The sequence below is a fragment of the Oncorhynchus mykiss genome, chromosome 24, assembly GCF_057628025.1.
Source record: "Oncorhynchus mykiss isolate SJ-2025 chromosome 24, ASM5762802v1, whole genome shotgun sequence".
NCBI lineage: Eukaryota > Metazoa > Chordata > Actinopteri > Salmoniformes > Salmonidae > Oncorhynchus > Oncorhynchus mykiss.
The window spans coordinates 27,032,825-27,045,982 of record NC_143045.1 but is presented as its reverse complement, the minus strand read 5'-3'; the positions used below and the strand labels follow the sequence as shown (position 1 = coordinate 27,045,982).

The following is a 13,158-nucleotide window of genomic DNA, read 5'->3' as shown; positions in this document are numbered from 1 at the left end:
CGGAGATGTTGTCTTTTCCAGAATAAAGAATCCTTCCCCAAGAGTGGCTGAACACCTCCCACTCATCTATTTCAGTTCAGGCTTCTTGGTGAATGTCTAGGGGAATTGTTCGACTGAGTTGTATGTCAAACCAATGTTTGAAGAAGTATGTCTCTGACTTGGCTAGTACAGTAACTAAAGTTATATGTGTGGTAAGCCAGGCTGCTTACCAGTGTGAAGTTTATTAGATACACCACCTCGTTCACGAAAATAGTCCGCTCCTACAGACAGTGAGTCGCTGTCAGGCTCTTGTTCCAGTATCTCAGAAACGTCCGGCCTCCTGGGCTTTTCACCCACATCCGTGTCTAGGGTTTACCGAGAATGGTGCAACAAACAAAAACATCTAGTCAGACGGCAGTCCTGTCGGCGAAAACAGCTCCCTGATGAGGTCGAAGGAGAATGGCAAGAATAACAGGTAACAGGCGGGCCACAAACAGGAAAACAACGACACAGTACAACGGTGGTGTGCGCCAGGGGTACCCAAACTTTTTCATTCAGGACCCCCTTCCAGCATTGGAGAACATCCTGCACCGACCCGTCGCGCCCGCACAGTTTGGGAACCACTGCTGAACTGTATCTCGGTATTCATAACTTGTCGGTCCTTGTCACACCGGGCTCCACTCCTATCAGCTAAAAACAAGGAGCGCCTCCAGTGGGCACGCCATCCCCAAGACAGGACAATTGAGGAGTGGAAAACATTACCTGGTCCAACGAATCTCGGTTCCTGTTGCATCATGCTGATGTCAGAGTCAGGATTTGACGTAAGTAGCATGAGTCCATGGCCCCATCCTGTCTGCTGTCAACAGTACAGGCTGGTGGTGTGTGGGGAATGTTTTCCTGGCACAGGTCATGTCCCTCGGTCAGGTCCCTTGATACCAATTGAGCAACGTTTCCATGCCCCCAAAAAATCTGACTGTTCTGGATGCATAGAGGGGGCGGGGTCGGAACTGGTACTGGATGGGTGTACCTAATAAACTGGCCACTTAGTGTGTGTGTAGTGCTATATGGTGTTCTGTGATCAGGCTGTTCTCTGTAGTGTAGGTGTGTAGTGCTATATGGTCTCTGGTGTTCAGGCTGTTCTGTAGTGTAGGTGTGTCGTGCTGTATGGTGTCCTGTGATCAGACTGTTCTCTGTAGTGTAGGTGTGTGGTGCTATATGGTGTCCTGTGATCAGGCTGTTCTCTGTAGTGTAGGTGTGTGGTGCTATATGGTGTCCTGTGATCAGGCTGTTCTCTGTAGTGTAGGTGTGTGGTGCTATATGGTGTCCTGTGATCAGACTGTTCTCTGTAGTGTAGGTGTGTGGTGCTATATGGTGTCCTGTGATCAGACTGTTCTCTGTAGTGTAGGTGTGTTGTGCTATATGGTGTCCTGTGATCAGACTGTTCTCTGTAGTGTAGGTGTGTGGTGCTATATGGTGTCCTGTGATCAGACTGTTCTCTGTAGTGTAGGTGTGTGGTGCTATATGGTGTCCTGTGATCAGACTGTTCTCTGTAGTGTAGGTGTGTGGTGCTATATGGTGTCCTGTGATCAGACTGTTCTCTGTAGTGTAGGTGTGTGGTGCTATATGGTGTCCTGTGATCAGACTGTTCTCTGTAGTGTAGGTGTGTGGTGCTATATGGTGTCCTGTGATCAGACTGTTCTCTGTAGTGTAGGTGTGTGGTGCTATATGGTGTCCTGTGATCAGACTGTTCTCTGTAGTGTAGGTGTGTGGTGATATATGGTGTCCTGTGATCAGACTGTTCTCTGTAGTGTAGGTGTGTGGTGCTATATGGTGTCCTGTGATCAGACTGTTCTCTGTAGTGTAGGTGTGTGGTGCTATATGGTGTCCTGTGATCAGGCTGTTCTCTGTAGTGTAGGTGTGTGGTGCTATATGGTGTCCTGTGATCAGGCTGTTCTCTGTAGTGTAGGTGTGTGGTGCTATATGGTGTCCTGTGATCAGACTGTTCTCTGGTATAGTGTCTTTTTTTCTTTTTTTTATCTTGACAAGGCTTTCAGTGGTGACCGAGCTCCTCCAGTATTGACAAGCCCAGCCTCTGTGTCTCTCAATTCAATTCAAGGGCTTTATTGGCATGGTAAACGTATGTTAACATTGCCAAAGCAAGTGAAATACAGTTGAAGTCAGAAGTTTACATACACCTTAGCCAAATACATTTAAACTCAGTTTTTCACAATTCCTGACATTTAATCCTAGTAAAAATCCCCTGTTTTAGGTCAGTTAGGATCACCACTTTATTTTAAGAATGTGAATGTCACAATAATAGTATAGAGTGATTTAGATGTATTTCTTTCATCGCATTCCCAATGGGTCAGAAGTTTACATACACTCAATTAGTATTTGGTAGCATTGCCTTTAAATTGTTTAACTTGGGTCAAATGTTTAGGGTAGCCTTCCACAAACTTCCCACAATAAGTTAGGTGAATTTTGGCCCATTCCTCCTGACAGAACTGGTGTAACTGAGTCAGGTTTGTTGGCCTCCTTGCTCGCACATGCTTTTTCAGTTCTGCCCACAAAATTTCTATAGGATTGAGGCCAGGGCTTTGTGATGGCCACTCCAATACCTTGACTTTGTTGTCCTTAAGCCATTTTGCCACAACTTTGTAAGTATGCTTGGGTCATTGTTCATTTGGAAGATCCATTTGCGACCAAACTTTAACTTCTTGACTGATGTCTTGAGATGTTGCTTCAATATATCCACATAATTTTCCTAACTCATGATGCCATCTATTTTGTGAGGTGCACCAGTCCCTACTGCAGCAAAGCACCCCCACAATATGATGCTGCCAGCCCCGTGCTTCACAGTTGTTCTTTGGCTTGCAAGCCTCCCCCTTTTTCCTCCAAACACAACAATGGTCATTATGGCCAAACAGTTATGTTTGTTTCGTCAGACCAGAGGACATTTCTCCAAAAAGTACGATCTTTGTCCTCATGTGCTGTTGCAAACCATAGTCTGGCTTTTTTAATAGTGGTTTTGGAGCAGTGGCTTCTTCCTTGCTGAGCGGCCTCTCAGGTTATGTCGATATAGGACTCGTTTTACTGTGGATATAGATACTTTTACGTTTCCTCCAGCATCTTCACAAGGTCCTTTGCTGTTGTTCTGGGATTGATTTTCCCTTTTTGCACCAAAGTACTTTCATTTCTAGGAGACTGAACGGGTCTCCTTGCTGAGCGTTATGACAGCTGCGTGGTCCCATGGTGTTTATACTTGCGTACTATTGTTTGTACAGATGAATGTGGTACCTTCAGGCATTTGGAAATTGCTCCCAAGGATGACCCAGACTTGTGGAGGTCTACAATTTTTTTTCTGAGGTCTTAGCTGATTTATTTTGATTTTCCCATGATGTCAAGTATAGAGGCACTGAGTTTGAAGGTAGGCCTTGAAATACATCCAATTGGTACACCTCCAATTGACTCAAATTATGTCAATTAGCCTATCAGAAGCTTCTAAAGCCATGACATTTTCTGAAATGTTCCAAGCTGTTTAAAGGCACAGTCAACTTAGTGTATGCAAACTTCTGACCCACTGGAATTGTGATACACTGAATTATAAGTGAAATAATCTGTCTGTAAACCAATTGTTGGAAAAATGGTTTGTCATGCACAAAGTAGATGTCCTAACCGCCTTGCTATAACTATAGTTTGTTAACAAGAAATTTGAAAAAGTAGTTTTAATGACTCCAACCTAAGTGTATGTAAACTTCCAACCTCAACTGTAGATAATAAACAATAAAAATGTATAGTAAACATTACACTCACAAAGTTCCAAAAGAGTAGACATTTCAAATCTCATGTAGATATGGAAGTTTATCAAAATTGGGTTTGTTTTTGAATTCTTTGTGGATCTCATTAATCGGAGGGAAATATGTGTCTTTCATATGGTCATACATTTGGCAGGAGGTTAGGAAGTGCAGCTCAGTTTCCACCTCATTTTGTGGGCAGTGTGCACATAGCCTGTCTTCTCTTGAGAGAAGTTTGCGGTTTTAAAATTTTTATAAATTCTTTCCAATGTGTCAAATAATTCTCTTTTTGTTTTCTCATGATTTGGTTGGGTCTAATTGTGTTGCTGTGCTGTCCTAGGGCTCTGTGTGGTCTGTCTGTGTTTGTGAACAGAGCCCCAGGACCAGCTTGCTTCAGGGTCTCTTCTCCAGGTTCATCTCTCTGTAGGTGATGGCTTTGTTATGGAAGGTTTGGGAATCGCTTCCTTTTAGGTGGTTGTAGAATTGAACGTGTCTTTTCTGGATTTTGATAATTAGTGGGTATCTGTCTAATTCTGCTCTGCATGCATTATTTGGTGTTTTACGTTGTACACGGAGGATATTTTTGCAGAATTCTGCATGCAGAGTCTCAATTTGGTGTTTGTCCCGTTTTGTGAATTATTGGTTGGTGAGCAGACCCCAGACCTCACAACCATAAAGTAAACTGATTCAGGTATTTTTTTTGGTAGATTCTAATTGGTATGTCGAATTTATGTTCCTTTTGATGGCATAGAATGCCCTTGTCTCTCAGCTCATTTACAGCTTTGTGGAAGTTACCTGTGGCACTGATGTTGAGGTATGTATGGTTTTTGTGTGCTCTAGGGCAACGGTGTCCAGATGGAATTTGTATTTGTGGTCCTGGCGACTTGACCTTTTTTGGAACACCATTATTTTTGTCTTACTCAGATTTAATGTCAGGGCGCAGGCCTGGCTAAATCTGTGCAGAAGATTGTAGGCCCTCCTTGGTTGGTGACAGAAACATCTGATCATCAGCAAATAGTAGACGTTTGACTTAAGATTCTAGTAGGGTGAGGCCATGTGCTGCAGACTAGTTCCCTCGCCAATTCGTTGATATATATGTTGAAGAGGGTGGGGCTTCTCTCTTGTGTGTCTCTTCTGTCTGGAGCTTATGTTGTTCTGTGGCACACTGCCAAATCAGGTCACTATACATCAGGTCATCTCTTATTCTCTAAGAGCACTTGGCAGATAATGGTCCCTGGCCAAAATTTTTGCATAGATATTGATGTTTTGTTTGTCTCTCGCTCTTTGTCCCCCCCTCTCTCTCAGACACATTACCGTCCGACCCTCTCCAGTGTCGTTATGACTCATGGTTGTCTCTGGTGGACCACCTCAACATCAAGGCATTTGTCAACCTCACCTTGGCTGACTCAGTACGGCATGGAGTCCAACATCTACTCTTCATCTCTGGCCTAGGTCAATGATTATATTCACTACTCTGATACCATGTTCTCTATTAGCTGTAACTGGCCCAACTGTCACTCATACACCTTTTTTTACTATCATACCCATTGACTCATCTCTCCCTCTTTCCATCCCTTTGTCTCTCTAGGTGGCATGAGGCCCAACACCTTGGTCCTGGGTTTCTATGATGACTGCACCCCCAAAGACAAACTCACTGACCCCGCCCTCGCAGATGCCACCGTCCCCACTCAGGACCCCGAGGACGAACGCCCGCCCTACCACTTTCCTGCCCTTCGCGCGTCCATTGATGCCAAGGAGGAGGGCAACGGAGAAAACGGAAAAGTCATGGGACCCCAAGAATACGTGGCGGTAATCGCAGACGCCATGAAGATGATGAAGAATGTAGCGCTAGCCCGCTACTTCCACCAGTTCGACCGGGCCTCGACCATCTCCTCGTCCCCAGGGAAGGGTGCTCTGTACGTGGACGTGTGGCCCGTCAACCTGCTGAGACCAGACAGCTCCAGCTACGTAGACACCTGCTCCCTCTTCCTGCTCCAGCTGGCCTGCGTCCTCAACATGGTCCGCGCCTGGCGCCATGCTAGACTCCGCCTCTTTCTGTGTGTGGAGGAAGGGCGGAGCCTGCGGGGCTCTGAAGGGAAGCTGGGTCAGCTGCTAAAGGAGCTGAGGATCAAAGCCAACGTGTACACGGTGCCCTGGGACCAGCAGGTGGCGCTACATTGGCAGAGGCAGGGTGAGGCGGGCAAGCGGAGGCCCTCTCGCCAATCACGGAGAGAGGAGGAGGGGCTGGGAAAGAAGGGGTTGTTTGAGGAGGAGGAAGGAGACGACGACTATGTGAATAGCTTCCCTAGCAACGCCACAAGGCTGTCGGATGAGTATCTGTCGGCAGTTAATAGGTTGATCCTGGAGCAGGCCCACCCCCCTCCGGCTGTGCGTTTCCTGTATTTACCCCGCCCCCCGGCTGACACGCGCCGCTACACGGCCTACCTGCGCCAGCTGGAATTGCTCACCAAGGATCTGGGTCCTACCCTGCTTATACACGGGGTTACACCTGTCCTCACCACTGACCTCTAACCCTAAACTTTCACCAGCTAACCCCTGATTAAACCCTTATTTCAACCCCTTACCAAATTGCTGCAGGTGGAACTGGTACTTAGACAAAGGCCAAGGATCCACTTACCTTCCTCAAAGCTGTACTAAAATACAGCCCCATCCTCCTTATGAATATGGAAGGGTTGCAATGGCCAAAAAGTAAATCATAAATAATATATTGATTTTACTCCTTCAAGGGGACTGAAGTCTGACACTCTGCCAAGTCATTGGAGCTCAGCTAAATATTTTCTTTTCTGTAAGCACTTTTGTAGTTTATCTACAAGATAAGAAACATGTGACCTTTTAAACATTTTCAGTTCAAATATGAAAATCTATCAATCTGTTTAATGGGACTATCTATTTATAGAAACAACAATAAAAATGAATTAAAGAAATGTATTTGGGTGCTCTTGATCTGTTTTCCCTTTTAGAAATATTTTCCTTTGTATCGTTATGACTGACTGAAGTGATCAGAATGCCAAAGTGCCCTTGTGTGCCTGAGTGTAGAAGACTATACATTGCACACTCCTCATGTCAGCTTTAGGACCAGTTGTTTCCTGGACCTACTCTAGTCCAACGCTAGTCTACATGGAATCCCATGGATGTTTACTGAAAGGATATCTATTCTATATAGATCTATTTCATCTCTATGAAGCCCTTCAATTGGACACTACACTCCTATGCAAAGAATGCTGGTATATGACAGGTCCTACGCAGCTCAATGACTTTTTGGGGTGAACACATACTGGTACATCGACACTATTTTAAATTAAAGAAAAAATGACATTCTAAAAGCACCATCCAAATCATATTTTAAAGTGTGTATGTTGTAATTGAATAAAGAAGCTGTTTTGTATAAGTTCTGTGTATTGTCTTTTTTTCATTTCACTGTCATTATGCCAGCAATTTATCTAAACCTAGTTGAAATGTTGATTGTGTCAATGTTCAGGTTTAAGTATACTAAACAAAAATATAAGTGCAACATGTAAAGTGTTGGTTTCATGAGCTGAAATTAAATATCCCAGAAATGTTATTCGCACAACAACAAAAATGTATGATAATAAACTAAATGTCTGTCTGTTAGTGAGCGTTTCTCCTTTGCCTAGATAATACACCCACCTGACACCTGTGGCATATCAAGAAGTTGATTAAACAGCATGATCATTACACGGGTGCACCTTGTGCTGGGGATAATAAAAGGCCTCTCTAAAATGTGCAGTTTTGTCAATCAACACAATGCTACAGATGTCTGAAGTTTTCAGGGAGTGCAATTGGCATGCTGACTGTGGAAAAGTCCACTAGGGCTGCTGCCAGATAAATTCATGTTCATTTTAAAACCATGTTTTTTTAAATTACTTGGCAGTTCATCCAACCAGCATCACAATCGCAAACGAGGTGTAAAAAAATGTCATACGTTTTTGTTTGGTGCTTTACGCTCTTAAGTTTAACCATTACCAAACTTTTTTTATCACTACATCACTGATAATACAGAATCGTAAGTAATATTCTAATAATAAATGTAATATGATGATCTGTGTGCTCCATCGATATCCGTTTGTGTGGTGCTTGATTAGTAATGCTTATATATATTATTTATTTAACCAGGTAGGCTAGTTGAGAACAAGTTCTCATTTACAACTGCCACCTGGCCAAGATAAAGCAAAGCAGTGTGACAAACAGAGTTACACATGGAATAAACAAACATACAGTCAATAACATAATGGGGGGGGGGGGAATCTATGTAGAGTGTGTGCAAATAAGGGAGGAAAGGCAATAAATAGGCCATAGTGGTGAAATAATTACAATTTAGCAATTTAAACACTGGAGCGATTGATGTGCAGAAGATGAATGTGCAAGTAGAAATACTGGTATGCAAAGGACCCAAAAAATAAATAACAGTATGGAGATGAGGTAGTTGGATGGGCTGTTTACAGCTGGGCTATGTACAGGTGCAGTGATCTGTGAGCTGCTCTGACAGCTGGTGCTTAAAGTTAGTGAGGGAGATACGAGTCTATGAACGCTATGCAATTGAGAATATAGATATCGATATAAAGAGTTGATTGATTTTATGCAATGCAGTGATACAACTGACTGCTCAGTCGCTGATGCTACGTGTCAGTCGGAATCATTTTAACTTAACCCTTGTGTAGTCTTAACATTCTGTATACTCCTCTTGTCCCAAGGGTAAAAAATGACACGCCTTCACTAAACCACTAAAATAAAGCAGCTGATTTGCAGTTAGGTTTATTATTGTTATTATTGCTATAGGTACTTTTAGGTTTTTTAGCAAGAGATGGTATTTGTATAACCTAAGAAAGTAGCAGAAATGTGCAGAAAGTAGTTTTGAATGCATTTTATTGAAGGGAAACAGTAACAGTCTTGAACTTTGGGCAACAGTGATATATTCTTATATACTGTACAATGAGGAATTCAACTACAAAATACTAGTCTTCTCCCATTTTTTTAACCATAGCCCCCACCCGCAAGGTGTATAAACAACAAAATAAGATAAAGACAAAACAAAAATATGAAGAACATAAATCAATCAACTCTAATTAGTACATGTAGGACAGTATGCAAGTGTGTGTGCATAGACTTTGCAGATGTATTTCTCACATGCGCAGCACACAGTATTTGTCTTTACAGTCCTCCTTTGGGGTCAGAATTGGCATCTCCTCTTGCCTGCCCCAGCTGCAGCCTCAGGTGGATCAGTACAAGATTCAGCCCCCTGAACAGCTTTCACAAGCGCTGCAAAGGCTGCAGTGCGGGGGAGGTGCTCCATTCTTTGAATGTGTGGGGTTACAAGTGCCTTTCCCAGCTGCTCCAGGAACACCCTCTTGTTCTGCTTGTCAGGCATCCAGGTAGGGTTCATCTTGTTCCATATCACGAAGGCATTGTATGAGGACATATCAATGATGTTTTGGAAGATGACCAGGGGCCAGCGAGCAGTCATCCCCCTGCAGCTGTAAATTCCAATCACCTTGTCCAGGTTGTCCACGCCTCCTTTGTTGTGGTTGTAGTCCAGGATAATGGCTGGCTTCCTGTCCTCACGATCACTGATCTCAGCCTTTTTGTGCAGTGTGCTCAGGAGGACCACATTCTTGTTCCTCTTTGGGAGGTAAGAAACTAGAGTGGTGGTCCATCTGTCACATCAAGCCCAGCCAGCATCCCCTGGTTCTCCACTGGTTGGCTTCCCTGTATAGACTTGCATCTTCCAAGCGTAGCTGGATTGTGCGTCACAGGCCACCCATATCTTGATGCCATACTTTGCTGGCTTGCTGGGCATATACTGCTGGAAAGGACAAAGACCTTTTGACAATAGAGATTACCATCAGTAATTAGTATCAGTGTCACAGAAAACAATCACATAAATCAATGATATTACAACAATTCATAATAAAATGAACAGTGAAAATCACTTACATTAACAGATATGAAAATAAAAATGTACCTCTGAATGGAACCAGTTGCTCATCCACTGTTAGTTCAGGCCCAGGGTTGTAGAGGTATTGCAGACGCTCCACCCACTGCTCCCAGACCTCTCTTATGGGTCCACCCACTTCTCCCAGACCTCTCTTATGTCCTCCAGTTTGTCTCTCACACGTCTTGCAGGTCTTGACTCACGGTTATCAAATCGTAGCGTTCTTGAGAAAGTGTGGAAGACTTTCAGTGGCATAGTGGCACGGAAAATCACCCATCCACTCTACATCCCAGAGACAACAGAGACTACCTCAATACCTATACACACCTGCTAAGATTAGCAGCCCTATGTAGGCACGCAGGTCAATCTCATCCATCCTTTTCCAGTTGTCTCCATATTTACGGAAACCTCCATATTTGTCATCTCCAGGATGATTTTTTCGACGGCTGGTGTGATGAACATGTAGAATGTTGAGGCGATGTTCTGGGCAGGAGCAACTGCATGTCTTGTGGGCCCTTGGGTCATCCCCATGACATATGTGCTGCCATCCTGCCCTGGTGATTTTGCTGTGCTTTGACAAAAATGTCTCTCAGCTTAGGGGATTTCTTCTTCATCTGAAGATGATGCATCGTGCTCTGTGTTGTATTCTTCCCCAACTTCTTCTTCAGAGACCTCCTCCTCTCCAGAGAGTAAGGCTCTCCAGAGGGTAGTGAGGTCTGCACAACGCATCACCGGGGGCAAAACTACCTGCCCTCCAGGACACATACACCACCAGATGTCACAGGAAGGTCATAAAGATCATCAAGGACAACAACCACCCGAGCCACTGCCTGTTTACCCCGTTATCATCCAGAAGGCGATGTCAGTACAGGTGCATCAAAGTTGGGACCGAGAGACTGAAAAACAGCTTCTATCTCAAGGCCATCAGACTGTTAAACAGCCATCACTAACATTGAGTGGCTGCTGCCAACATACTGACTCAAATCTCTAGCCACTTTAACAATACAAAATTGGATGTAATACATGTATCACTAGTCACTTTAAACAATGCCACTTTATATAATGTTTACATACCCTACATTACTCCTCTCATATGTATATACTGTACTCTATACCATCTACTGCATCTTGCCTATGCCGTTCGGGCCATCGCTCACCCATATATTTATATGTACATATTCTTATTCATTCCTTTACACTTGTAAGGTAGTTGTTGTGAAATTCTTAGATTACTTGTTAGATATTACTGCATTGTCGGAACTAGAAGCACAAGCACTTCGCTACACTCGCATTAACATCTGCTAACCATGTGTATGTGACCAATAACATTTGATTTGATTTGATATCATTGTTCTCTGGTTCCTCCTGGATATCTGAAAAAATCAGATCTACGACCTGTTGGGCACTGAAATGTGCACTCATGGCATCAGCAAAGAGAGAACTGGTGGGACTGTCATCTGCAGCACCTTTATAGCCTCTGACTGCATTCCCCATTAGAAAACAATGCTTTCAAGAACTCTTTATTTTGTCTGAAATTGTTTTTATTTTGTCTGTGAAGAGTCATGTGTGGGGTCATGGAGGGGAGATGCTGCACATGCACAATAACATTTTAGTTTTGTCTGAGTTCAATCAGTAGCACACAATCTCAATTTCTCAGTGTGTGTGTGTGTGTGTGTGTGTGTGTGTGCGTGTGTGCGTGCGTGCGTGCGTGCGTGCGTGCTTGTGTGTGTGTATGTATATATATATATATAAATGATTTTAGAACTGCCGGTTCAAAAATGACCCTAAGACAATCTTTGTACTCTACAAAATAGCTTCCAAAACTCTACTCAGCAAACTGGATGCAGTTTATCACAGTGCCATCCGTTTTGTTACTAAAGCACCTTATACCACCCACCACTGCGACCTGTATTCTCTAGTCGGCTGGCCCTCGCTACATATTCGTCGCCAGACCCACTGGCTCCAGGTCATCTATAAGTCCATGCTAGGTAAAGCTCCGCCATATCTCAGTTCACTGGTCACGATGGCAACCCCCCCACCGTTGCATGTGCTCCAGCAGGTGTATCTCACTGATCATCCCTAAAGCCAACACCTCATTTGGCCGCCTTTCCTTCCAGTTCTCTGCTGCCTGTGACTGGAACGAATTGCAAAAATTGCTGAAGTTGGAGACTTTTATCTCCCTCACCAACTTTAAACATCTGCTATCTGAGCAGCTAACCGATCGCTGCAGCTGTACATAGTCCATCGGTAAATAGCCCACCCAATTTACCTACCTCATCCCCATACTGTTTTTATTTATTTACTTTTCTGCTCTTTTGCACACCAGTATCTCTACCTGCACATGACCATCTGATCATTTATCACTCCAGTGTTAATCTGCAAAATTGTAATTATTCGCCTACCTCCTCATGCCTTTTGCACACAATGTATATAGACTCTTTTCTTCTTTTTTTCTACTGTTATTGACTTGTTAATTGTTTACTCCATGTGTAACTCTGTGTTGTTGTCTGTTCACACTGCTATGCTTTATCTTGGCCAGGTCGCAGTTGTAAATGAGAACTTGTTCTCAACTAGCCTACCTGGTTAAATAAAGGTGAAATAAAAATAAAAAAATACATATTTTTTTTTAACTCTGGTGGTGTACAGCTTTCATGGAAATATGAACAAAGTGATGTTTCACTTTTTCTAATGTTGGGGTCACTAGGAAAATTCAACCAATTTTAAGTTGAAAAAAAAACTAATTTAGGGGGTTTTCTCTGCTGTTTAACATAGTGGTGGGTCATTTTTGACCCTTAAGACAACACAAAGGTTAAACCCTGATTATGGCCCTGTCTATGGTAAGCTCTGGGTGTGTCAAGGTTAATTAGTTAATGTGTCTTGCAGGTTTAGGCCTTGTGTCAAATATGCTGTGTTTCTCAAATAAACTAGACTTGGATGGAGAGCTGGGGAGGCTCCAGTCTAGACAGACATTTCCAGCCAGCCAAATTGCCCTGTCCCCTAGCTGGCAAGAATAAAATAAATGGATTCCATATCGCGAGTAAGGGAGAGATTTGAAAAATAACCCAACATAACCAATATCTGGTCAGAAAATGGAGCTGAACATTTGTCATTGAGGTAAAGAGCCACACTTCGAAAATGCTGTAGAAGACATGCTATTTGGTGTAAGATTTCTCTATTTGCCCTGAGAAGGTCAGAGGAAGTGTGTAATGTGTTTGTATGATCAGAGAGCCTCAATATCCTCTGACAGTTTTCTAACCTAACATGATAAATCCTTTTGCTCTGTGATAGTAGGAATGAGGGAGAGGGGAAAGAGTGCAGCCAGAAGAGACAGGGGATGTGTCCCCATGTGTGTGATTATGGTCCTGGCTATGTGTGGGGGTGTTGCAGTGCCCCTAGTGTACATTAGACCCCTGA

The 13,158-nt window shown here is 43.5% G+C and overlaps 1 protein-coding gene across 1 annotated transcript in view; it reads left to right on the top strand.

Annotated features, from left to right (window-relative positions):
• Positions 1–7,182, top strand: part of LOC110504088 (solute carrier family 12 member 9) — a 50,286-nt gene extending 43,104 nt beyond the window's left edge. The window contains exons 12-13 of the mRNA XM_021582912.3: positions 5,079–5,225; positions 5,362–7,182. Coding sequence (XP_021438587.3) covers positions 5,079–5,225; positions 5,362–6,305 — 1,091 coding nt within the window. The 3' untranslated portion in view covers positions 6,306–7,182. The remainder of the gene's footprint in view (positions 1–5,078; positions 5,226–5,361) is intronic.
• The last annotated feature ends 5,976 nt before the right edge of the window (positions 7,183–13,158 follow it).